Source organism: Monodelphis domestica, chromosome 4 (assembly GCF_027887165.1).
Source record: "Monodelphis domestica isolate mMonDom1 chromosome 4, mMonDom1.pri, whole genome shotgun sequence".
NCBI lineage: Eukaryota > Metazoa > Chordata > Mammalia > Didelphimorphia > Didelphidae > Monodelphis > Monodelphis domestica.
The window spans coordinates 382,785,264-382,812,479 of NC_077230.1; the positions used below are offsets into that span (position 1 = coordinate 382,785,264).

General features: G+C 39.9%; 2 protein-coding genes across 11 annotated transcripts in view; one reads left to right on the forward strand and one right to left on the reverse strand.

Moving 5' to 3' along the window:
• Positions 1-2,345, reverse strand: part of NIPAL3 (NIPA like domain containing 3) — a 75,940-nt gene extending 73,595 nt beyond the window's left edge. For 4 of the 6 annotated variants that reach the window (XM_056795559.1, XM_056795558.1, XM_056795557.1 and 1 more), the window contains exon 1: positions 2,073-2,296. The gene's annotated coding sequence lies outside the window, so the exon portion shown is untranslated. Of the gene's footprint in view, positions 1-2,072 lie in introns of all 6 variants that reach the window. The other 2 variants (XM_056795560.1, XM_056795563.1) reach the window with 1 other exon arrangement.
• A 9,776-nt stretch (positions 2,346-12,121) lies between these two features.
• Positions 12,122-27,216, forward strand: part of STPG1 (sperm tail PG-rich repeat containing 1) — an 81,238-nt gene continuing 66,143 nt past the window's right edge. For 2 of the 5 annotated variants that reach the window (XM_007491307.1, XM_001365901.2), the window contains exons 1-3: positions 12,122-12,197; positions 20,675-20,809; positions 25,310-25,428. In XM_007491307.1, the coding sequence (XP_007491369.1) occupies positions 20,749-20,809; positions 25,310-25,428 (180 nt within the window). In that variant the 5' untranslated portion in view covers positions 12,122-12,197; positions 20,675-20,748. Of the gene's footprint in view, positions 12,198-20,674; positions 20,810-25,309; positions 25,429-25,882; positions 26,030-27,216 lie in introns of those variants that run through there. The other 3 variants (XM_056795566.1, XM_056795567.1, XM_056795565.1) reach the window with 3 other exon arrangements.

A 27,216-nucleotide genomic window follows, 5' to 3' on the forward strand; every position in this document is an offset into this window, starting at 1 on the left:
GAAAATAATTGGTAAAAACAAGGAGCAAAAGTACAAGTTCTATAATAACAGCTGGCAGTTAAATAGCATTTGAAGGGTTTGCAAAATACTTTAAATGTTTCATCTTGTTACACTACTTATAAGGTAAGTGCTCTAGAGGAAGAAACCAACACTGGGAGAATTTACATGCCTTACTTGCCCATGAGTGCATAACTAACAAGTGTCAGAGGTATAATTGGAACTCAGGCCCCTTTAGAATACAGTATCCTTTCCTAGCCTATCCCAGGCAAGTCTTTTCAAAGGTTAAACCTTTCTTTCTTCCCCTGCTTCAGGATCTTGGTCTCTCCCAAGCCTGCAATCTTCGGAAAGCCAGTAATATCAGATGAACTCTAACAAAAGAGCCCAGAGCTAGAAAGAGAACCAGATCCACAGCAGAAGCCCAGACTACCCTCCAGGAGTTTTCTCCTTTCTGTCTTTTAACAGACTCATAACCCAGATCTGCAGGGGGTGGCAGTCTCTTTGTCCCTGCTTCCCCTTCGGAGTTAGTCAATGAGTAAACAGGCATTTATTAAGTTTTTTTTTTTAAATTTTACTCTATTCCAGGCCCTATGCTAAATGCTAGGGAAAGAAAACCAAACAAAAAACAGGCCCAGCTCTCAAGGAAGCAGTCTGGAGAGAGGAGTCACAAGCTAAAAAGCAGGAAAAGGGAGGCAGGTTTGGAAGAACTTTAGAAGCCAATTGAGGAGTTTCTATTTGCTCCTAGAGGTGATCTGAAAGCTTTAAAATACCTGCTTTTCAAGGAGATGCTATTTAAATAACCAGATATATACAAGACAGCTCTAACTTCTGGTCTCCATGCTGATGAAAATTTGTATTCTCAAAATCCTATTAAAATGCATAAAGGTTTGTGCACCCCGGATTTTATTAAGTAAATTGAAGGTAGGAGGAAGCTAAATGGCTCAGTGGATTGAAAGCCAGGCGTGGAGAAGGGAGGTCATGGGTTCAAATCTGGCCTCAGATACTTCCTAGCTGTGTGACCCTGGGCAAGTCATTTACCCCCCCCCTTTTTTTTAAATCCCAATTTAATCCCATTTGCCTAGCCCTTACTGCTCTTCTGCCTTGGAACCAATATTCAGTATTGATTCCAAGACAGAAGGTAAGGGGTTTCATTAAAAAAAAAAAAGGTTGAGAGTATTGTAGCTCCTGGGGCTTCTCACCCATCCTCCGGCCCAGGATAAAGGGATGGAGGCAAGAGGCCTAGTTCTAAACCAAACTCTCAATAACAAGCTGTGAGATCTCAGGCCCTTTAACCCTCTCCCAGTCTCAGTTGTCTTAGATTATTAGTTGATCTCTTTTCTAGCTCTCCGGCCTAATTAAGGAGAACATATTATCAAAGGAAATACATTCCCACAGTTTAAGATGGTCACATAGGCAGCAGAGATGCTCTATGGTTTAACCCTGTGTCTGTTGAATTAAAGGAGTCTAGGACAGGTGAATGGGGGTGGGGGTGGAAGGAAGGAAAAGGACATCAAAGGCCCGAACCAAGACTGGTCCAAGGTCACACGGGTGATGAGCTTCGAAGAGTACAATTTGAACCCAGGTTTCTTTGACTCCTGAGCCAATGCCATTTCCACGGCGCAGAGAGAGGGGAGCACCCACCCAGGAAGTCCTGGGTGTGGCCCATAACAGAAGAATTAAAAATAACCAAACCAAACCTTCAGCTAGAGCTGGGTCAGGGGATAAGGCTACGATTACAGGTCCCTTTCCTACCCGAGGTCATTTCTTTCTCCAATGTTAATTCATTTCACTTCCTGGTTTGCTTTAATCAAGCAATCACCCTCCGGCAGGTAACTAGATCCCCCCATCCCCCCACCAGGTAAATGCAATTCGTAAAGGGCACATTGGATCCCCGTCTCTTGTTCGAACCCGAGCCCGGTACCAGGAAGCACAGACCAATGGATGAGAACCCGCATCAGAGAGGACTGATAATGAATTAACTTTCCATCTACTTGAGGAAAACAAACCCATTCTCTCACTTTGCGGGAGAGCCCCAACCAAGCCCCGGACTGCGTCCTCCGATCCATGTGGCTCACCTGCGCTTCCTCTACAAACCCTCCATCCGCGGAGGCTTCGGAGGGAGGCCGCCGGCTGTGCCCCCTTCCAGTGGGAGAGGACCCCGGGCTGATTTCTCTCCCAGCTGGGCTCTTCCCCGCTGGCTGGTGCAGCGCTTCGCTCTCCGAGGCGGGGCCTCAGCTAGCCTGCCACTTAGCAGTGACGCTCAGTGACGCTAAGCGGGCGTGAAATTGACATCCCCAGGCTATTGGCTGGAGCCCGGCAAGCTTGTCTGAAGTGCGGGGAAAGCAGGGGAGAGCCGGGGAGGGGCGGAGAAGGGGAAGGGACTCCCACGGGGCTCGGGCTACACCTACGTTCCGTGGCCGGGGCTGGGCATTTCAAGGACTGTCTGGGCAAATGGGAATTGGCTTCAGGGATCGGGTCCAGCAGTGACTGATTAAATAAACTCCTAATTAAACCGAAAAGAAAAATAATACCTGCTCTCGGAATCACTGATGAGATCAAACGGGCGCATTACGTAGTTGATCAGGAAAGTGGCATGAAAGATGATTAGGAAGGGCCGTACAACAGAAAAGGAGACCCGGGAGAGGAGGCTAAGACGCAGTGGGAGGACCAGAACTACGGGGGCCACAATGAGAAAAGGAAGGAGGGGAGAGATGAGAGATGTTGCTAAGGTCAATTCCATCAGATTTGGCATCTGATTGGATGTAGGGGTAAGGGAGGAGTGAAAAGATGACAGCAGTGGGACATCCAGGTAAAGACGTCTGGCAGGTATATGAAAATATAGGCCTGGAGTCATTATCGATAGGCAGCATGGGGGGTGGGGAGAGGGGGGAGAGAGGAGACAGAGGGGGAGATAGGGGGAGAGAGAGAGAGAGAGAGAGAGAGAGAGAGAGAGAGAGAGAGAGAGAGAGAGAGAGAGAGAGAGAGGAACAAGTGAACAAACAAGTGAATTGACGGGGGTCCAAATCTCACCATTGCTGCTTACTAACATGATCTTTTGGCAAGTCTCAACTTTTCTGAGCCTCAGTTTCTTTATCTGAAAAATAAACAATTTGGACCATATGGCCTTCAAGGTCCCTTCTAGCTTTATATTTATGATCCCATGAAATAAAATGTGAGAGACTTCTACATATATGAGGATTGAAATTTTGGTAGTAGACAAAGGCAGACCTGGGAGGATCATGAGATTTTGAAAGGTTATTGGTTTAATGAGGTAATTTGTGAGTTGTTCTACTAGACTGACAGAGTCAGAAGTGAAATCAAAGGAATTAAGGAAGTGGAACCAACGAGTATAGACTTTCTGTAAGTCTGACAATGAAATATGGTCAAGTTGTCTTTTCTTAGGCTAGGGGAGACCTAGGCATGATTGTAATCAGAAGTCACTAGGTGAGGTATTGATGAAAGATTAATGGAAGAGATCATGGTCAAGATCGTTTGCCCAAACTGTTGTCTCTCATGACTAGGATGCATTTTAACCTCCCTTCAATTTGTAGAATCCTTAGCCTTCTTTATGGACAAGTTCATAGGCCATCTCTTCCAGGAAGCCTTTCCTGATATCCCTCATTGTTAGTGTTCTCTCTCTTCTTAAATTACTGTGTGTAAATAGTAAATGATTGTAGTAATTAAGTCTTTGATAATCCCAAAGATTCCTGCTTGGGGACAAGAACTTAACATTTAACAAAAATTGTTGGGGAAACTGAGAAGTAGTTTGGCAGAAACTAAGCATAGACCAACATTACACAAGGTGTATTCCAAGATAAGATCAAAATGGATAAATAATTTCAAAATTAAAGGTGATGCTAGGCCTAAAGATGGGAGGTCTTAGGTTCAAATTTGAACTTAGATACTTCCCAGCTGTGTGGCCCTGGGCAAGTCACTTGACCTCAATTGCCTAGCCCTTACCACTCTTCTGCCTTGGAGCCAATACATAGTATTGATTCTAAAACAGAAGGTAAGGGTTTAATAAAAGAAAGAAATTAAGGGGAATATTATAAATAAATTAGGGGAACATGGAAAAAATGTAACTTTCAGATCTGTGGATAAGAGAAGAGTTTATAACCAAACAAGATATAGAGAGCATTACATAGGATGTAGAATGCATAATTTTGATTATATGAAATTAACATGCTTTTTGCACAAATAAAACCAATATAACCAAATATTAAAAGGAAAACAGAAAACTGCAGAAAAATTTGCATCAAGTTTCTCTGATAAAGGTCTTATTAATCAAATATATGGGGAAGTGAGTCAAATTTATAAAAATAAGAGACATTCCTCCGTTGGTAAATGGTCAAAATTTACAAACAGGTGATTTGTAGCACTTTATAGTCATGTGAAAAAAATTGCTCTAATCACTCCTGATTAGAAAAATGAAAATTAAAATAACTCCAATACCATCTCCTACCTCTCATATTGGCTAACATGTAAGAAAAGGAAGATGACAAAGGCTGGAATACAAATTCCGATACTAATGAATTATTAGTAGAGTTGTAAACTAGTCCAGTAATTCTGGAGAACAAACGGATATAAAACCATGCATACTCTTTGACTTAGCAATACTACTACTAAGTGGACTATCCCAATGTTTGTATCCCAAATTATTTTATCAAATTACTGTATCCCAAAGAGATCAAAGAAAAGAAGAAAGGATAAATTTATACAAACATATTTATAGCAGCTCTTTTTGTAGTGGCAAAGAATTGGTAATTGAGGGGGAAGCCTATCAACTGGGGAAAAACCAAACAAATTATAATATATGATCATGCTAGAATACTATTGAGCTATAAGAAATAACAAGCAGAATGTTCTCAGAAAAATCCAGAAAGACCTACATGAATTGATACTGAGTGAAGTGAGAAGGATCAGAAGAGTGCACATAGTAATAGCAAAATTGTAGACAATCAATTGTCAAGGCTTAGCTATTCTCAGCAATACAATGATCTGAGACAATTCCAAAGGACTTAAAATGAACAATATTGTCCACTTCCAGAGAAAGAACTGATGGAGTCTGAAGAGAGGAGAGAGGAGAGAGGAGAAATAGAGGAGAGAGGGGGGGGGGGGGGGAGGGAGACAGAGAGAGAGAGGAGAGAGAGAGAATAGGAGAGAGAGACAGACAGAGACAGACAGAGAGACAGAAAGGGAGGAAGGGAGGGAGGGGAGAGGGAGAGAGAGTCCTGTGAAGATGAGTCAACAGAGCAGCCAGGAGAGGGATTGAACTTGCTCTTTATACCAGAGAAAAAACATTCAAGCTCTAGATCAAAGCTAATTTATACAAGGTCCAGCACTCACAGTCTTGTACACTTCTCCTGGCTCCCCACTTCCACATTACTCCCCACTCAGCTCATCATATCTCTTCTACACCAAGACTGGAATTTGCAATGAATCCAGATTCAGTTTATATCATTGTTGTTAAACAGAAACAGAGTCATTAATCCGAAAATAAGGATCCTGTAGCTGCATATTGACTTTGTTGTATTTAAAAAACCCTTACCTTCTGTTTTAGAATCAATACTATGTATTGGTTCCAAGGTAAGGGCTAGGCAATGGAGGTTAAGTAACTTTGCCCAGTCACAGAGCTAGAAAGTGTCCAAGGTCAAATTTGAACCTAGGACTTGACATCTCCAGGCCTGGCTCTCTATTCACTGAGCCACCTAGCTGGCTCTTGACTTATTTTAAAAATAAAATATTATATATGTTTAATTGCATTTTTATCTTATAAAATATTTTCCAAATACATTTTAAACTGGTTCTGGTAGAGCTGTAGGACATGTGTTTGACACTTCTGGTCTTTTTTTTTTTTAATCCTTACTTTCTATCTTAAAATCAATATTGGGTTTTGGTTCCAAGGCAGGAGAGTGGTAAGGGCCAGATAATGGGGGTCAAGTGACTTACCCAGGGTCACACAGCTAGGAAGTATCTTGGACCAGATTTGAACCAAGGATTTCCTGTCTCTAGGCCTGGCTCTCAATCCACTGAACCACCCAGATGCCGCCTTGTAGATAATCTTTTTAAAAAGGTTAATAATAGTGAAAAGGAGGAAAAGCTGGACAAGCTCTGTCTCTGAATCTCATTTATAATTCTCAGATCTACTTATCTAGCCCTAACCTCTCTCTAGTTTCTCACCTCCAGTTGTCTATTTGGACATCTCCAGCAGGATGTCCTATAGACATTGTAAACCCAACATGTGTAAAAGTGAATTCTTCCTAACTTCCCTGTTACTCTTGAGGGCATCCCATCCTCCCAGTCTCCAAGGCTCCTCTCCAGGTTTAAGACCTTGCATCATCAATTCCTCACTCCATTTCAACTGCCCCCCCCCCCCCCCCCGCCTTGCTCCTCATCCAATCTGTTGCCAAGGCTTGTGGATTTTATTTTCATAACATCTCTTATGCCCCCTTCTCTTATCTTCCACTGGCACTGTTCTGTTATAGGCTATAGGCATTCATCACTTCATGCCTGGACTATCTATCACAATAGCCCACTGGGCGGGGGGGTCTTTTAGCCTCAAGATTGTCACTACTCCAGTCCATCAAAATGACAGCTAAAGTTTCAGGCATAAAGTATAGATCTGACTATGTCAGTCCCTTCACACAACAAGCTCCACTGGCTCCATATCACCTCCAGGAGGAAATATATAAATATATTTACTTAAATATATCAAATAAAAATATTCTAAAAATATAAAAGCTGGATTTAAGGTTGCTGGGAGAAATAGCAACAATCTCAGATATGCAGACCATACCATGCTGATAGTAGAAAGTGGAGAAGAATTTTTTTTCAAAATTCCAACACTTTATTTTATTTTCATTCATTCATTTATTTTGTTAATTCCATTTTTAAATTTTTAAATATTTTCCCATGGTTACATGATTCATCTTCTCTCTATTCCCTCTCCCAGAGCCAAGAAGCTAAATTAATGTGGAGAATTAAGAAGCCTCTTGGTGAGGGTGAAAGGAGAGAGTGTAAAAGCTGGCTTGAAGCTTAACATCAAAAAAACTAAAATCTTGGCAAGTGGTCCCATCACTTTCTGGGAAATAGAGGGAGAAGAAATGGAAGCAGTGTCAGATTTTATATTCTTGGGCTCAAAGATCACTGTAGATGAAGACTGCAGCCATGAAATTAAAAGACTTGTTCCTTGGAAGGAAAGCTATGGCAAATCTGGAATGTGTACTAGAAAGCAGAGATATCACCTTGCCAACAAAGATCCACAAAGTCAAAGCTAGAATTTTTCCAGGAGCTGGGAGAGTTTAAGTGGGCTATCAGGAGAGCCAAATACCACAGATTTGATGCTTTTGAATTCTGTTGCTGGAGAAGATTTTTAAGAGTTCCTTGAATAGCAAGGAGGTCAAATCAGTCAATACTTAAAGAAATTGACACAGATTATTCCTGGGAATGTCAAATACTGAAGTTGAGCTTAAATACTTTGGCCGCATAATGAGAAGACTCTGATGTTGGGAAAGATTGGAGACAAAAGGAGATGACAGAGGATGAGATGGATAGAGAAGGTCATGGAAACAATGAATATGAACTTGGCCAGATTTTGGTAGATAGTGGCGGATAGAAGGACCTGGTGTGCTATGGTCCATGGGATCATGGGCATAATGACTAAACAATAAAAAAGCCTTCCTTTTGTGTTCAAGGCCCTTCATAATTTGGGGTCCACTACCCTCTGCTTCAGTCTTTCTATACCCCGTCCTCCTTGATTCAGGAACACTGACTTTCCTAATATTTCTTTATTTCTTTTCTTTTCTTCCCCTGATATTTTTTGAACTTCCAAGGAACTCCATCTCCCTACTCCTAGCATTTTCTCTGGCTGTCCCCAATAAGTCCCAACTAAAATCTCACCTTCTATAAGAAACCTTTCTCCATCTCTTGTCATTCTAGCACCTTTCTTCTGTTGATTATTTTGGATTTATTCTGTATATATCTTGTTTGTACATAATTGTTTCCAACCTCTTCCCCTCTCCCCCAAGACTGTAAGCTCTTTGAGGGCAGGAACTATCTTTTGCCTTCCTTTGTATTCACAAGGCCTTGCATATAGTTGTTCAGTTGTGACCCCTTATCCGTGGGGTTTTCTTGGCAAAGATACTGGAATGATTTGCCATTTTCTTCTCTAGTGGATTAAGGCAGAGGTCAAGTGACTGTCTCAAGGTCACACAGCTAATAAGTATAAGTGTCTGAGGCTAGATCTGAATTCAGGTCTTCCTGACTCCTGGCCCAGCACTACTCTATCCCCAGAATCCAGCTATCCCATCTTCTAAAGAATGGTCTGAATAGGGTTGAGTAATTTTGAAATTCACACCCTCTGACCCATAGTAGGGACTTAGTAAATGTTTATTGACTGACTACTTTCATTTCACTCCCTTCTGCATAACTCTCTATTCTCATCTCTCTGTCCTTCTAGCTGTTCCTCAGAAGTAACTTCTGCCTCCATGATTTTGCATATGTGGTCCCCATCACAACTATTCTCTTTCTTTATCTCTGCTTTTTAGAATGCCTAGATTCCTTCAGATCCTACCTTTGGTACCACTTGCTCTATGAGGCCTTTCCTGATTGCTTGAGTTATTTCCGTTCTTTCCCTATTGAAATCACCTTGTAATTGTTTTGTATTTAGTTATCTATGTGTCCTCCCTACCCCAGTTTGGCGTGTGATCTTCTTAAAGGCCAGCTCTGTTTCTTCCCTGTCTCTCTGCCTCAGATCCAACATACATAGGAAGTCTTAGATAATTGTTTGAGTCAAAGGATTGCAGGATTAGCAGTTCTTGTTTGGAGAACAAGAGGGAAAGATGAAAATTAAATAAAGGTCTGGGAGTGTGAGAGAGAAATTTAGGTGATGTAAAGACAAAGGAACCAATAAAAATATAGTTTTAAAAATGCAGGAGAGAGAGGGATGGCTGACTGCTGGAGCAGAGGTCTTAGAGGAGACTCAAGGGAATCAGAGGTGAATTTGAATACTCAGGAGAGATTATTTGTTTTCTGTTTGTCTTCATGGAAGGAAGCAAAAGGAGAAAGATGGTGAGAAGGTTTGAAGAATAAGGGAGGGAGCTAAGGTAGTTTATCTTAATTGACCTTGATTTTTTCCTTTTTTCCCCAGACTTTCTGTCTTAGAGACAACTCTAAGATAGAAGAGCTAGGCAAATGGGTTTAAGTGGCATTGAAATTGGTGACCAGAAAAAAAAGCAGAGAATAAAGAAATGAAGGAGTTGGATTAACCTTTGCTCAGCTGAGATCAAATTCTGCAAATCTCTATAGTGTAAAAAACCCATTTGGACAGCTAGGTGGCATCACAGTGTATAATGCTGGGCCTGAAGTCAGGAAGTCATCTTCCTGAGTTCTAATTTGACCTCATTTCCTAGTTGGGTGACCCTGGGAAAGTCATTTCACCCTGTTTGCCTCAGTTTTCTCCACTGTAAAATGAGCTGGAGAAGGAAATGGCACACTGCTCCAAAGCTTTGCCAAGCCACAATTGAACAACCCTAAAATCCCACTTCTTTAAAAAACAAAACAACTCCCCCCTTTCTGTTTACTTTCTATTCTTAGAATCAGTACTGTGTATTGGTTCCAAGGAAGAAGAATGGTAAGGGCTAGGCAAATGGGGATTAAGTAACCTGTCCAGAGTCACACAGCTAGGAAGTGTTTGAGGCCAAATTTGAACCCAGGATCTCTCATCTCTAGGCCTGGCTCTCAATCCACTGAGCCACCCAGCTGCCCCCAAAACCTTACTTCTTATCTACTTTTATATTCCTTCCAAATTAGAGCCGAGAGCTAGGAACAAGGAATTCTAGATTTTTATCCAGAAGGGTCTTTATTCATTATTTAGCTCCACTCCCTCACTTATCACTTAAGGAAAATAAGGCACAGAGAGCTTAAGTGATTCATTAAAGATGATGAAACTAATGAATAGTGGAGTCAGGGTTTGAACTTAATTCTGTTGACTTCAAATTCAACTCAATTTTCATTGCATCTTGTGCATCCTGACACTTGGCTGTGCAGTCTCTACCTTCTTACTAGTCACAGCAATTAAAGCTTCGGAAAAGAAAATTCTTGCCACCAAAGTCCTTGGCTCTGTCAAATGGTCCAACACCAGAAATAGATGGGGTTTTATCAGTAGAAATGACAACTAAAGAAGATATTCCCATGATGTTTTTCTGCTGTACCCTAAAGGCTTATTATTATTATTATTATTTTTAATAAATCCTTATCTTCCATCTTGGAATCAATACTGTGTATTGGTTCCAAAGCAGAAGAGTAGTAAGGGCTACGCAATGGGGGTCAAGTGACTTGCCCAGGGTCACACAGCTAGGAAGTGACTGAGGTCACATTTGAACCCAGGACCTTCTGTCTCTAGGTCTGGCTCTCCATCCACTGGGCTACCCAACTGCCCCCACTCTAAAGACTTTAAAGGGTTTTCCCATCCAACTTCTGTTTGTGTTGTCTTCCTCATAGGAATGTGAACTTCTCAAGAGAAGACATGTCTTCCTTTTCTGTTAGTATCCCCAGAAGTGGGCACAGTCTTTGCACATAGTAAGTACCTGGTCAACATTTTTTCATTCATTCATTCCTGGTACTGTGAGGTTTATGCACAAAGTGAGGAATGAAGGAACAGGTCAGCATTGTGGAAATCTCTGACCTGGGTGTTCCTGGGTTCTTTTCAACATTTATTCACTATCTGTTTGACTAGAGCAAGACACTTTCCCTCTGTATTAGGTTTCAACATCTGGAAAGTGATAACAGTAATAATAATAGCTTGCTCTTAGATAGTGCTTTAAGATGTGCAAATATCATCTCATTTGATCCTGAAATCAAATGGGTGTATGGGGTGCTCAGGGAGGAGTAATATCTTTGGTATGGAGGGCTTGTCGTGCCCTCCTAGGGCAGCTCTCCAGCCTCTGACCCCCACCTGACACCCAGCTCTCACTTGTGGCTCCCAGTAGCTGCTAGCATGCAGCAGCGGCCACACCCCAGGCAACAGCCTTGATAGGCGGGCCAAACCTTGTGAGGGTAGCCATCCGGTGGTCGTGGACCCCTGGTGAACCAGGGCTTTGCTCACCCAGCATGTGAAGCCTGCTTTGGCTGAACAGACGGAAGAAACCAATAAGAAGGTTCAACGGCTGAGATGGCAACGCAGCAAAGCACTGTGGAGTGCTCAGGGCGTGTTGGAGCACAAAAGACAACACAGCCACCCAATGCAGCTGAGGAAGTCTCCAGCTGTAACGACTTTTCGTGCCATTGGACCCAGGCTTCCAATGCTGAGAGAGTGGGACTGTCTCTGTGCATCCACTTTTCCACTTAAATCTTCATGTACAGGTGTCTTTGTGCACAAAAACACACAAAGTCAATCGTCATCCTCGGTTACCGAGAGACTACTACTACTACTACTACTACTACTACTGATCCTGAAAACAGTCCTGAGAGGGAAAGGCTATTATTACCCCCATTTTACAGATGGAGAAATAGAGGCAGGAAGGTAAAATATGATGGTCATGTCTTTGTTTTTGCAGGGCACTTAGGTGACTCAGTGGATTAAAGCACCGGGCTTGGCATGTGGAAGGCTCATCTTCCCGAGTTCAAATACGAACTCAGACACTTACAAGCAGTGTGACTCGGGACAAGTCACTTAACCCCATTATCCTCAGTTTTCTCATCTGTAAAATGAGCTGGAGAAGGAAATTGCAAATCACTCCAGTATCTGTGTCAAGAAAACCCCAACTGAGAACAAAATCGAAAACGACTGAGGCACAGGGATGATCTGAGGGTCATTCATTAGGAAATCAAAGGAGATCTCCAAAGCCTTAGCTTCTTGGTGGGCTGTAATTAGGAGAACCAGGGCACACGGGAGCGGGCGCCACCGGGAGGGTCCTAGCTACCAGTTGGGTTCCTTCTGTTCTAGGACTTCCCTCCTCATTCATAACCAGCGCCTTCACTTCCCTCCAAAACAGAACTGCTCTAAATGACTCGCACTTTGAACAGCGCATGCGCCCTGAGAGGGCAACCTTCCGAAGTCTCCGAAACGCTTCTGGCGATTGGCCCAAAGAGACTGGCCTTTGGATTGGCCCCAAACACGGAAGTTTTCGAATGTTAGACTTTTTAGTTGTTATAGTAATGGGAATGTTCCTTGTCTTTTCAGATTCATCGTAAAGGGCTAGGTAGGAGAAATTGGGGTGTGTTGGGGAGGGCGGGCGGGGGAGGACCTGGCGCTTCGGGGAGTCCCTTTGGTTGGGCAGAGTGGGCTTCTGAACCCTCCCCACGTTCAAGGGCTCCAGGTGTGCCCTGGAGGGCCACTGCAGTGAGGGGACCTCTCATCTTCCTAAAAAATGACCACTCCCACCGTCCTAGGGACAGAGAGTCTGTGACGTCTGAGGCTCTCTTTCTTGGGGAGAATTCCCGAGCCTTCTGAAGCCTCATTCCTCCCCGTCTCCGAAAGGAGCATGATAATGGCTACACTCTCCTCTCTGGGCTGTTGAAGGACGAGCGGGTGGGGATGCTCTTTGTAGATTTAAAAGTACCATGGAAACATTAGTTTGGTTTTCTTCTTCCTCAGTCTCCTGGCTTCTCTGTCTTTACTCAAGTTCTCCCTAAAATTCCACCTTTAGGTGAAGTCTTTTCCGATCCTCTTTAATGCGAGTGCCTTCTCTGTTGAGTATCTCAGTTTATACCATATGCATCTGATTTGTAGTTGTCTGCGTGTTGCTCTTGCCTTTTAGACCGTAAGCCCCTTGACGGCAAGGGAGTATAGTACTTCTCTTTTCACAGTGCCGGGTTGTTAATAAATATTACTTGGATGACTGATTGGAAGGAGTCCTGAGGAGTCTGAGCCGGATTTGAGTCCCATCTCTGTGTCTAGGCATTGGATAAGCTATTTCCCTCGTCTAGGGTCTCAGTTTTCTCTCCTATAAAATAAAGGATTTGGATTGTACATCTCTAAACCCTATGATCCCAGCAGTATGATTTTGATTTCTCTGTAAAATGAAAGACAACATGGCATAGGGAGGCTAGAAGCCAGTTCTAAGTCAGAAAGACCTGAATTCAAATTCTACTCCTGATATACAATGCTTCTATGACCCTGGGCAAGAAACTCATAATTTTCCCAGAAGCCCATCTACATTTATCTCACCATATGTTCCCTATTTATTTAATTTTTTTGTAAAGATATTTTACCAATTACAGGTAATAATTTTCAGTATGTTTTCTGAAGTTATATGATCCAGATTGTCTCCCCTTCTTCCTCCTCCTTTACCAGAGCCCTATATTGATTTAAAACAAAACAAAACTGGTACACTAAAAATTTTAATTTAATTAAAAAAGGAACTAGTAACTCTTATCACCCTCCTCTGTTATGGGGTGGCCTTGCCAATTAAAGGAAGTACTGTGTATATGCAACCCTAAAGAGCTTTACAATCCTAAAGTGCTCTCTGCCTTGTTTTTTCCACTTTTGAGATTAACTGTTTCCTTCCAAGTAGGTTTTCACTGAAGATAAAAAAAAATCCTCCTTCAATGAAATGTTTTTTAATTTAAGAATAAATAAAAAATATAATATCAAACTCCAATATTAAATAAACCAAGTAAATTTGATTAGTGACATTTAAGTATAAGGTAATTTTTTAAACCCTTACCTTCTTTCTTAGTATTAATTCTAGGATATGAGTGATAAGTGATAGAAAATTGGGGTTAAGTGACTTGCCCAGGATCATACACCAAGGAAGTGTCTGAGGCCAAATTTGAAACCAGGTCCTCCTGACGCTAGGCCTGGGACACTATTCACTGTACTACCTCGATGCCCCTTAAATTAATTTCAAAGTGGAGACTTTTCCCATCATTCAGTTTTTAAGTCCTTGTCTGATCTCTTCATTCTCATTCATTGTTCTTTTTTCATGATAGTTTTTATTTGGTTTTTAAATTTTGTTTCAGCTTTTTTCCTTTACATTATTATATTTTTAAAGCTTTTGTCTTCTATCTTAGAATCAATACTAAATATCAGTTCAAAAGCAGAAGAGTGATAAGGACTAGGTGATTGGGGTTATGTGACTTGTCTGAGGTTGTTCAGCTAGGAAGTGTCAGAGGTCATATTTGAACCCAGGTCTTCCCCTCTCCAGACCTGGCTCTCTATCCACTGAACCATCTCATTGCCCCTTCTTTACATTATTTTATAAAGATCTGTCCAGATTTCCTTGTATTTTTCATGCTCATAGGTCTTAATTGTGTTATAGTATTCCATTACATACATGACTTCTTTTTTCTTTTTTTGGTCTGGACCTGTAATTTCATCACCATCAGGAAACTTCCGCTACTAATATAGATCAAAATATACTTTGGGGCTTATACAATCTTGGATATTTGCCTAGACAACTGAAATGTTAAACCACTTGTCTGAAGTCACACAGCCAGTATAGGTCAGAGAAAGAACTTGAACCCAAGGTGTTCTTATTTAATGTCAGCAAGTATTAATAAGAACTAACCATTTGCCAGGCAGTATGCTAAGGGCTATGGATACCAAGAAGCAATTGAAACAGACCCTTCTATCAAGGAGCTTCTATTCTAATGGAAGAGACAACTACCCACATACCCAAGTATATACATGTAGAATCTCCTCTGGACTCAATCTTCCAACTCACATTGGCACTGGAAGATTGGGTTCCCAGGGAATGGTGACTATTCTTTCTCCAGATTTTAGGAATAAATCTTTTGCATTTATCCTCCTGAAACTGTAGATCTCGTCCCCCCCGTGTGCTTCTCCTTAACAATTAGCCAGTAGACTGCTACAGTAAAGACACTAAAATGGCACAGCAAGAACAATGGGTACAAAGCATTACCTAGGCATCACTGTCCCTCAAGTATATGCTGAATTCATGGGGATAGGGAATAAAGAAAGCTCAAATTTAACAGTACAATGGTTGGGAGGCACACTTGTAGGAAACACAGGTGGCAACTCAGCTTTGGAACTGCAGGGATTCATAATCTTTTTGGGAAGGTGTAATAATAGGATTATAAAATGTAGTATTAGGATGGATCCTGACTAGAGTGAGGGAGTGACAGTTAATCCCTGACTATTGTGGGTGTTAGCCAGCCTTTTCCTTCTCTATGACCATAGCCTTGGTTTTGAGGAGAAACAAAGAAAACTTGTAGTTTTCCTTTTGTCCACTTTGGGAAAAACCAGGAAGGAAACCAGTTTCTATCTGCTGTTGTGATAACATTTTATTTTGAAGAAGAATCACAGAAGATCCTGCTTGCTTGGACTCTTGAGTCTCACCTCAGAGCCACACACTCAGCTGAGTGAGCCTCTGCCATTTTGCTCACTATCTTTACTTACTTGGAGACAATTTTAATATAGAGATACTTGAACTTATATATAAGGATTTAGTTAGTTTAGTCAGATGGTGTTTGGGGATTTTTAGTTATTGATAAGGAGATTTACAGAGTAGCTTGGGTGATTTCTCAAGGCCAGAAGAATTTCATTTTGTGACAAAAGAGGAATGGGTAGAGTATTTAGTTCCCTTAGTATTAAGGCATTCTCAGTTTATAATCCTTATATTTGACCTTCATAATACAAATAAATAAATATTTTTATACATATTATGGTCTCTAAGATAGTTTGTGTACTGAGTCCAGTGAAGGAAGTTTACTCTTGGACTTTCCTACAAGGAGGAGAATTGGAATACTTCATAGACACAAGGCAAAGTATCTAGTTAGTCTCCATCCTAATAATACATTTTATAATCCTATTATTACAAAGGGCCTACATAAAGTTTGCTGCATGGGCAAGTTTCTCAACTCTGGATTGTCACATTTAAGGGTACATCATCTCTTTTTAAAATTTTTATTTTTAATATTAATTTAAAAGTTGAGTTTCAAATTTTCTCTGTCCTTTTGTCCCCTCTCCAACCAGTTGATAAGGCAAGCAATCTGATATCAATTATACATATGAAATCATGCAAAACATTTTTCCATATTAGCCATGTTCCAAAAAAAAGCAAGAAAAAGTAAAAAAACATGCTTCTATCTACACTCAAGAGTTCATCAGTTTTCTCTGGAAATGGATAGCATTTTTCATTGTGAATCCTTTGGAATTGTCTTGTATCATTTTATTGATCAAAGTAGTTATCTTTCACAGTTGATCATTATTACAGTATTCTTGTTACCGTGTATAATTTTCTCCTGGTTCTACTCCCTTCATTTTGCATTCATAGTTCAGACAATTCTTACCCTTTCATAATTTCTTATCTCACAGTAGTATTTCATCACAATCATATACCACAACTTGTTCAGTTTCAATTCTGCAGTTAATGGGCATTCCCTACATTTCCAATTCTTTGCCACCACAAAAAGGGCTGCAATAAATATTTTTGTACATGAGTCCTTTTGCCTTTTCTTTGATCTAGTTGTAGTATTGCTGGATCAAAAGATATACATTGTTTGATTGCTCTTTGTGCATAGTTCCAGATTATTTTCCCGAATGGTTGCACTAGTTTACCACTCCTTCAATAATGTATTAGTGTCCCAGTTTTTCCATATTCATTCTAATATTTGCATTTTCCTTTTCTGTCACATTAGCTGATCTGATGGATGTGTAGTGATACCTCAGAGTTATTTTAATTTGCATTTCTCTAGGTCAGGGCAGATTGATCAGATTGGATTATTTATAGGGGTTCCTGCTTCTGCTGGACAGGTTGATCTACTGAACCTCTTGGGTGGAGCCCACTTTGTGATGAGGAGCTTCAATATTTATCACCTCTACTATCTGACTTAGCTGGATGCATTTAAAGTGTTTTTTCTTCTTTTTTTCCCTATCAAGGGCTGTAACTCTAAGCTTATGGCCTTGGATCTGTAGTTTGTAACCTCTAGGAAAGATTATAAGACCATGAATCTAGAGCCAAAGAGAATTCCAGAGACCATCTAATCTAATCCCCTCAATTTCCAGATGAAAAAACTAAGGGAAACCCAAGGAGTTCAAGTGACTTGTCCAAGGTCATTTAACCTTAGCAAATGGCAACATCAGAAATGGGGTCCTTCTGATTCTAGAGCCAGTGTTCTCTGCAGTATTGTATGCTGCCTCTCTTAGGGGATAAAGGATCAGTAATTCTTTCACCACAGGATGTTTCTTACTTTTACTTATGGTGAAATGCCACTTATATTTCTCATATACCTATTGGGGTTTTTGGACCAAGAGAAGTTTGGGATGGAGGTATTGAAAGAGTCTCTGCCCTAGCGCAAGTTACATGCAGCTATGCCTCTGCCTCTGCCTCTTTTGTATCTGAAAATCTTTCCCTTTCTATTTCATTATCTCTGCTTTTTTTTTTTAATCCCTCCCTTCAGTCTTAGAATCAAAGTTAAATATTGGTGATACTGGCTGAGCAATAGGGATTAAGCCCAGAGTCACACAGTTTGGGAGTGTCAGAGGTCAAATGTAAACCCCAGACTTCCCTTTTCTAAGCCTGGCTCTCTATCCATTGAGCCACCCAGCTGCCACCTCTTTTAAGGTTTCTCCTAGCAACCATATTCTGTGTTCTAACATCTTTTCTAACTCTATGATTTATACACAGAGTGCACTTAAAGTGTTTCTGCTCCACACCTATTTGCTTGGATTTACTCATATTTTAAGAATTATTGCCTAACCCTTACTGCTCTTCTGCCTTAGAACCCATTGGTTCTAAGACAGAAAGAACTGATTATTATTGTTATTATTTTAATAGCATAGGGGGGCAACCACATGGCTCAATGGATTGACATCCAGTGCTAGAGATAGGAGGTCTTGGGTTCAAATGTGGCCTCAGACATTTCCTAGCTGTGTGTGATCCTGGGCAAGTCACTTAACCTCCATTAAAATCTAGCTTTCACTATTCTTCTGTCTTGGAACTAATAAACAGGATTCTAAGATAGAAGGTAAGGGTTAAAAATGGGATAGCATTAGTCAGCTAATCCTTAGCCTTTCAGAGAAAAAAAAAAGAAAAAAAAGCCACACACATATAAAATATAGGAATTAAAGCTTTGCCAAATGTGAGGGCAAAAAAAGAATCATTACCTTTGGGCAATAAGCAGACGAATTTCCTAAGCACAAAGGGAGAAGTGACCCTGGGCAATTTCCAATGTTCTCCCAACATTTCACAGTCAGGACTCTGTGTTCTTAGTGGAAAGCTCTGTTGATAATAATAAAAATGATAAGTAGAGAACAAATGACCTCTACTGTCTTAGGCAGTATAAAAGCATGGCATTTGAATCCTAGGGACAGGTTTATAGTTTAGAAGGAAAACATGAATTAATGTTTATAAAACAGAACAACCCTGGAAGCAGATGATGTCGGATCTCGAAATACCAGCCTGAGTCAAGAGGAGTTGATCTCTAATTGGCTGGTCACTTGGCAATGAATTCTTGGGCCATGACAACCTATGAAACAAAGAAAAGTACAAAATGGTCTTGGGGCCTTTTTGGCCTCTCTTGACTGTTGACAGCATGATAGCTCTCCACTCAAAAACAATCTCACATGGACTTTTCTTCAAGACAACCATTGTATATCAGTATTCAGCAGAGCTGATTTATGTGGACTCTCCATTTCATGTTGCAGAGCATTAAAACGATGTTCTCAAGGGTTGAGATTTAATAAAATAAATAATTTTTATGGATTCATCGAGGACATTATTTCTTGTTTGTTTGTTTGCCAACCCTATCTTCTGTCTTAGAATTGATACCGAATATCGGAAATATGGGTTCAAAGGCAGAAGACCTGTAAGGGCTAGGCAGTGGAACTTAAGTGACTTGCCCAGGGTCACACAGCTAAGAAGTGCCTGAGGTCAAATTTGAACCCAGGTCTTCTTCCTTTCTCCAGGCCTAACTCTTCATCCACTGAGCCACCTAGCTGCTCCATTGAGGAAATACTTGAATGAAACTGGTGAAGAATAGGATAATATTAGGTGAAGAAAACTAGGATAGTTAGGTGTCAAGACCTTCCTTTGGGCCTAGGAGTCAGCGGTTTGATCGTCCATTGCTTTTCACCAACAGTACAAATGCCAACCAAAGTTGTTTAAGGATAAACTATAAGATTCAAAAAAGTTACTCAACTCTGAATAGTTCAGAAATACTTCTGTTTGTTGGAAAGCATTCACATAACAGTAATATCTTCTTTGATGACTGGTGATGATTGATACAAGACAACGAAAAACCAAACATCAAGTCTAACCTTGTTTGTAGGTTCATTCACTTGTAAGGCAAAAATGTAATTCTATATCTGAAATATTAACTTAATCTTCATGTTTGTAGGACATGAGCAGCTGGACAGAGTACCAGAACTGGAGTCAGGAAGACTCATCTTCCTGAATTCAAATGGGGACACAGGCACTTTCTAGCTGGGTCACCCTGGGCAAGTCACTTCACCCTGTTTGCCTCAGTTTCCCTAACTGTAAAATGAGCTGGAGAAGGAAATAGCAAAACACTGCAGTATCTTTGCCAACAAAACCCCAAATGCGGTCACAAAGACTACTGAAAGACTACTTGGAGACTCCTGAAAAATGATAGCACAGGTTTTTAGCTAAATTCTTAACTCATAGGTATGTAGTCTCTGGAAAACTCCATTGTACACTCAAGAGAGAATGAGAGTGAAAAATGCAAATAGCATCTTAATATTAGTATGAAAATAGTTTTGACTTTGAGGGCCCCTTGAAATGGTCTCAGAACCACTGATGTAGTTCAACTCCTTCCTCATTTTCTATCCACAACTCCAAAAACAGAGTTCGGTGCAGAGTAAGCATTCCACAAGTAATGACTCAATTCCATTCAATTCTACAAATATTTAGTATAGCAGGGGCCATAGAACTTTATTCAGCCAATGCCACTCTGCTAGAAAGTTAGTAATAAATATATATTTACATATAATAAATTAACATATGACATAGTATTTAATTAATGTAATAATACTCTAAATTAATATAACATTAATATAAACAAGTCATTAATAGATATTATATATCCAATTTATATGAATGACAAATTATATGAAAAATTTATATGTATATTATATGATTATTATTATACTGTAATATATAAGACATATATAATGAACATATTTATATAATGTAATAATTTGTTAATTATAATTTAAATGATACTAGAACAATATGTTATATAAATTTAGAATGGAATATTTTAGTAATAGTAGCATATCTTAAAAGAGTAGAAAATCACAAAACCCTAGCTAACTATCATAGTTTGGACAATAGACATTCTTCATTCACTTGTTTCCTATGTGGCTAATTAGGTTGAATTCTTTTGAGTGAATAAGGATCTCATAGGTGGTTCTGCCCTTTGAGCTCCTTAAATTAGGAATAAGGGAATAAATATTTATTAAGTACTTACTATATGCCAATCCCTAAATGCTTTACAAGAGTTATCTCATTGTTTCTAGCCTTAACATTCTCTCTTTTGACATCTCCCCCACCCCAGCCATGACCTCCTAGGTGTTAAGATCTCTTCTAATTCTAACATTCATTGATTCTATACATAAATATAATTCTTACCCTTGGAAAGGTTATAATCTAGGTGGAAACTTGACATATGTGAAAAAGAGAGAGAGAGAGAGAGAGAAACAATAGCCATAATGCCATTCATGCCCTTAAAAGATTGCATTTTCATGTTCTAGGTAATAATTAGAAGAAAAAATGTCAGGGAAGTTTTCTTTCAGAAGATCCAGATTGGTTGCTGCTCCTTTGTAACATGGCTACTATCCAAAGTGACTTCCACAGAAGATCCAGACATTCTAAAAAGTTACAAAAAGGTCTTGTGAATTTAATAAACATTTGCTTAAGGGTGTGTGTGTGTGGGATTGGGATGGGGGGGGGGAGAGATCTCCATGCATATAATCCATGTACTTTGTAGAGCTGAGTTGTTGGAATGTAGCTCACAACAGTGAATTTGTTTGCCTGTTTTCCCATAGCCCCTCCAACAACTACTATTTTCCTTTTTTTGCCATCTTTGATAATATGGTAGATATGAAGTAGAACCTCCCAGTTGTTTTAATTTGCATTTCTCTAATTTTGTTCTCTTATTCTATGCTTTATTGTTCTATTGTTTGAGTTTTCTAAAGGCTATATAATATTTGTGTTCTAAGTTCTCTTTCTAGATTCCGCCTCTCTCTGATATTCCGTGTTCTAAGGTTTCTCCTAACTCTAATATTCTATCCTTTCAGATCTTTTCTATCTCTGGTCTTTTGCATTTCCTTGAGGGTAGCAACTAGATCTTTTTATTTCTATGTCCTCAGTGCCTTGGACATATTTTTGGAATCAAATTAATTCTTCATAGTGTCTTCAGAGCATTCCCTTGGCCAGCATGAACAGGGATCTTTGCCCTGGGTCCAAGTCTTCTGTGCTTTTCTCCTAAACTGTAGGTACTAGTGGCTAGTCGGGGAGGCAGGAGACTGAAGAGGCAGCAGGAGATCAGAACTGGTAGCCTGAAATAGCAGATGGTCTTTAAAAAAAAAAAGATCAAAGGTTTATAGTGATAGTAACATGCCCTCCCCTTCCCCATTTTTAGGCAGGAAGCTTGTGATAGATTATCTATCCCTGTACTATTTATTCAATCTTAGAGGCTGACTATGCCTATTTCAATTCAGTTGTTTTTAGACATGTTTAAGTTCCTACTATGTGCATGGTACCATTTGAGACACTGGGAATTATTGAGTTGTTTCAGTCATGTCTGATTCTTCATGATCCCATTTGAGGTTTTCTCTGCAGAGGCTAGACTAGTTTGCCAGTTCCTTCTCCAGCTCATTTGACAGATAAGGAAACTGAGGCAAACAGGGTGAGGTGACTTACCAAGCGTCACATAGCTAATAAGTGCCTAAGGCCAGATTTGAATCCAGAATCTCCAATCTCTAGCCCTGGCTTTAAATCCACTGAGCTAACTAAATTCCCCCTCATGGAATTTTTAATTTTAAAATTTATCATCTCACCATGGTATCAGTCAACTAATATTGTGACTGAAATTCATATTTCATACAAATATGAAAATGAACCAGTCTCTACCCCAATCTTTTATTTGGGGGCAGCATTGATAAGAAAATATATGATACATAAAAACAAATATACAATAATTTAAGGAGGGGTACCAACAAGTAAGGGAGTCAGGAAAGATCTCTTAAAGGAGGTGGTGCCTGAACTGAGCCTTGGAGAATATTATGGGTGTAAGAATCAGAGGGAAGGACCCAGAGACAGGAAACAACCTTTACAAAGGGTTAGGAAGAACTGGTGGTCCAATTTGGCTGGACTGTAGAGTGCATGAGGAGGAATAGTGAATAATATGCCTTGAAAAGCAAGCTTCCATGAAATCGTGATGGGCTTTCAATATTGACTAAAGACAATGGGAAGCCCTGGAAGCTTCTTGAGGAGTGTAAATTGGTAAAGGAAAGAGCCCTTGCTCTTGGCACTAGAAAACTTAATTTGAGTACGTTGGTCCTCTTTCCTAGCTCATGTTATTTTGGTTTTTACTGAGCTTTGTAAACTTTGTGAGGTGCTATAGAAACTTTCATTGTTATTATTGTAACATCCAGGACACCCTTTCATACATAGGCACCAAGTGTTGGAAGCATTCTGTGGGTCAGCCCCCACAAGATCATAGCCCCTGAGCCCCTACTGGAGTGTTTATTTTTACCAGTTATCCAGATGGCACAGTGTGGCTACTATTGGACAAAGTCCCACCATCTTTCTCTTTTGTGTTCAGTCTTCAAAGGTATACTGGATCTTTTTTTTTTTTTTTAACAGGGAAGCAGTTTTAGGGCCCTGGTTTCAAGTCTTGGATGTGGGGGCAGAGGGAAGACAGTGTATCTATCAATTTACCACATTGACCTCACATTGTCTTCTCCTCTGGTAGTTTCTTTTTACAACTCTGAGGGCAGTCTATGTAGCTTCCTCTTTCCTGCTTTTCTCCAGGTGTTGCTGCTAGCCAGGTTACCAAGAGTAAAGAGCACAGAACAGGGAAAGAGACCTGGGAACGTTCTGTGTTGTTCCCCCGACTCCAACTCTTTATTTTTGTTTTTTTTTTGTTTTATCATTATTTTGTTTTAATAACAAATATCCACGTAAACTTTCCAAAGTTATATGATTCATTTTGTCTCTCTCTTTTCTTGCCTCCTCCCTCCTGGAGTTGAAAAGCAATTCAGTCTGAGTTATCTATCCAACTCTTTTTTATTTAAATAAAAGTTTTATTTTTTTTAACTATCAGAAATATATTTTTCTCTCCCTCAAAAAAGAAAAAAAAGAAAAGCAAAATCCTTGTGACATATATACATAGACAAGCAAAAAAAAATTTCCTCATTGGCCATGTTCAAAATATATGTCTACTTCTGTACCTTTTATTCATCTCTTGTAGACATATATTTTGAACATGGCCAATGAGGAATTTTTTTTGCTTGTCTATGCATATATGTCACAAGGAATTTTCTTTCCTTTTTTGCGGACCAGTAGCCCTCTGGAATCATGGATGGTCACCTTATTGACCATAATTCTTAGTTTTCAAAGTTCTTCTTATTGTACAGATTATTCTCCTAGTTCTGCTCATTTCATTGTTTATCATTGTTTATCATTTAATTTTAAAATAACTCTTCTGTCTTACTGTCAGTTCTAAGACAGACAAGTGGCCAAGGCTAGGCAATAGGGGTTAAATGACTGACTTACTCAAGGTTACATAGCTAGGAAGTATCTGATGCCAGATTTGAAACCAAGTCCTCCCAACTCCATGCCTGGTGCTCTGTCTGCTGGGCTATCTAGCTTCCCCTCTTCATTAGTTTAAACAAGTCTTCTGAACTGTTCATTTTTATAATATTGATATTACTACATATATATATTTTTTCCTGATGGTTTTGTTCATTTCATTCTACAAATGTTCATATAAAATTGTCCACATCTCCTTGAAGTCATCTTATTTTTGCCCCTTCTTAGAGCTCAGCAGTACTCCATCACATTCACATCCCACAATTTGTCCAATTCTCTAACTGATGAGCACTTCCTTAGTTTTCAGTTCTTTGTCACTCAAAAAGCTGGTATAAATTTTTTTTTTGCACTTATAGGACGATTTTCGCTTTCTTAGCTCTCTTCTGGGTCTAGATCTAACAGCAGTATAGTCAAGTCAAAGGATGTACTATGTTGTCCTTTATAAAGTCCTTTAGTTTGCAGGATGTCTTGTCTTCTCTTACTGTTTACTGTTATCCCCTGATGTTATTTTCCATCTTTATGGGTCTGGCCAATGTAGGGAATTAATATGTCCTAACTGAGGAATGGGAGGTTGTCAAAATAAGTCTTACATGGAGGAGGAAACTGAGGCCCAGAGGGGAAAACTCACTTGCCCCAAATCATCCAGCTGATGTTTTGGAATCAGGACTGAAATCTAGACACTTGTAGGCTGAGTGCTGACAAGCTCCCTTTTCATTAAACTCTTGCTGCCCCAGATGGGCTGATGGAGGGCAACACCCCATCTGTTGCTATTCATTTCTTCCTCAAAAGCACTGTATTGGATGAACAGCTTTATATGGCAGTAGTAATTTCATTAAGAATAGTGTGATTATTTGTATCTCAGCTGAACAGACATTTTCCTGGGGCCCTTCAAAAGGATGGAAAGATGGAGGAGGTGGGCCAAACTTCGGAGTTGTCTTTAAGCATTCGTCACAGGGTTCTACTTGGCCTCAGAGGATGGAACTAGGACTAATTAGCAGAAGCAGTGAAGATGCATATTATACTTGAGAGAAGGAAAAACTTCCCATCATGCTATCCTACTGTAGAATGGGCCACCTTAGATATGGCAGGCTCCCCCTCCCTGAAGGTTTCCGCAAAGGCTGAATGGCTGCTTGTTGGGGAGGTCTTAGAGGAGACTTTTTCCCCCCAAGTATACATTTGCTTTCCACGTCCATAGCTGAGGTTCTGTGATTTGTGATGTTTCTGTCTAGTCTGGTTATGACAATATATCTGAACTAGTGACTAAGAAATGACTCTTGTTGGGTCCTGTTCCTCAAGATTTATTTAAACTGGGTGAGAAGTCAGGAGCTACAATTATTATTATTATTTTTTTGTATCTTCCCAGGGAATGAATTGTTCTGCACACATTATATAGATACTTAATAAGTATTTGGTATCTGACTGAATTTGAATAAACAGATTTTGAAAGAGGTTCCTCCTATAAGGGTTAATTTACTCCCAACTCAATCTTGATCTCTGAGATCCATTTCCCAAATTCTTCAGTTCATCTTTTTCTGTTTTTAAAAAACTGTCTTTTTTTTTTAATCGTTTAGGTTATACTGGCGCATATCCAAAGCAATCTTCTATTCCTTATAAGTTTCGGACCATAGTAATCCCGGATTCAGAAAGGAAAGGATTTAACAGTCAAAGCAAAAGATTTTGTTATAAACTGGTAATGATGCTATTTTTGATATTTCCTATTTTTATTCAGGATTTTAGCATTATTAGCTTGTCTCATGGGAGCTATTCCTACACCCTTAGGAGGCATTGTCACTCTCTCTGTGGGCCTCAGTATTTTATCTGTCAAGTGAAGGAGTTAGTTTGGAGAATGTTTAAAAGTCCCTCCCATGGGGGCAGCTGGATGGCTCAGTGAATTGAGAGCCAGGCCTAGAGATGGGAGGTCCTGGGTTCAAATCTGACCCCAGACATTTCCTAGCTATGTGACCCTGAGCAAGTCACTTCAGTATTGATTCCAAGACAGAAGGTGAGGGTTTAAAAAAAAGTCTCTTCCAGCTCTAATCATATTCTAAGATCCCTCTAAAATCTGACATTCTATATTCCAAGATCTCTCTCAGTTCTGATAGCCTGTGTACTAACCTTCATGTTCTGACTTTCTCTGTTCTAAGGTTCCTTCCACCCCTGACTTCCAACTGTGCTATTGTATATTCTAAAAGTCTACATTCCAGATAGTGTCCAGCTCTAAAATGTAAAAACTCCTACAAATAAAGTTCTTTAACAGTACTTGGATCTTGCAGCTATAATAATAACAAGAGGTAACATTAATAAAGCCCATTAAAGTGTGTGCATACAGTATGTAGATGTAAAATTTTCATTTGTCCTTCTTTGTTTTGAACACCAGAGGGCGGTGTATCCCATGTATCAGTGAACGTTACTCAATTAAAAAAAATTATTTATTTAGTTAATTAAATTAGAATATTTTTCCATGGTTACATGATTCATGTTTTTTCTCTACCCTCCTCCCTCCCTGCTCCTGGAGCCTACAACAGTTTCACTGGGTTGTACATGTATCACTTAAACATACTTTAAAAAAAGGGGGTTTTGTTTGTTTTTTGGTGTGAAGTGAGATGGAAATGACTTAAGTCTTGGGAAAAATCATCTTCTCTTCTGTCTGCTACATTGCACAAAATGTCATTGGCTTTTAGTTTTCTGTTTCTGGGGAGGCTGAGGCTGATGGATCTCTTGAGTTTGGAAGTTTGGATCTGTATCAGGCCAAGGTCTAGCTTCCATGTCAAGTGTGATGGGGATCTGGCTTTGAGGGGCTGCTGCAATTCCGGCCTTGGCAACATAGGGAGACCCTATCTTTAGAAACACACATAAACTGAAAAACAAGGACCAAAAAACCACAAGGTCTGATAAAGTAGGGATGATCCTGTTGGGGATGAGGATCCTCTAAATTTCACATGTTTTATGCCATTTACATCATATTTTATATTATTCATCTCTTCCAGCTACCTATATCTCTTTTATATCCCTTATCTTTCCTTCTTGATTTTTTCTCTTTCAAGATACTGATCGTTAATGTGATATAGTGGAAAGAACCACTGATGGAGAGGGAGAATGTAGAAACTTGAGTTCTACTGTCAGTGTGGCCTTCATCACATAGTTCCCCTCTCTGGGCTTCAGTTTACTAATTCTTGTGTGTGTGTGTGTGTGTGTGTGTGTGTGTGTGTGTGTGTGTGTGTGTGTGTGCATGTGCATGTGGTGGGGCAGATCCGTAATGTCTAACATTCTGCTTTCTAAAGTCCCTCCTAGCGTTAAGATGCTGTGATCTAACATTCTCTCTTCTGAAGAACCAGTGGAGTTTATTGGTTATTGGAAAAATATTCTAATTTAATTAAATAAACAACCAATTTGATTTGGAGTCAAATCGCCTGGGTTCCATTAGAATCCTGCCCCTTCCAGTAAATACCTTGGAGCCCTGGGGCACTTTTTGCTCAAC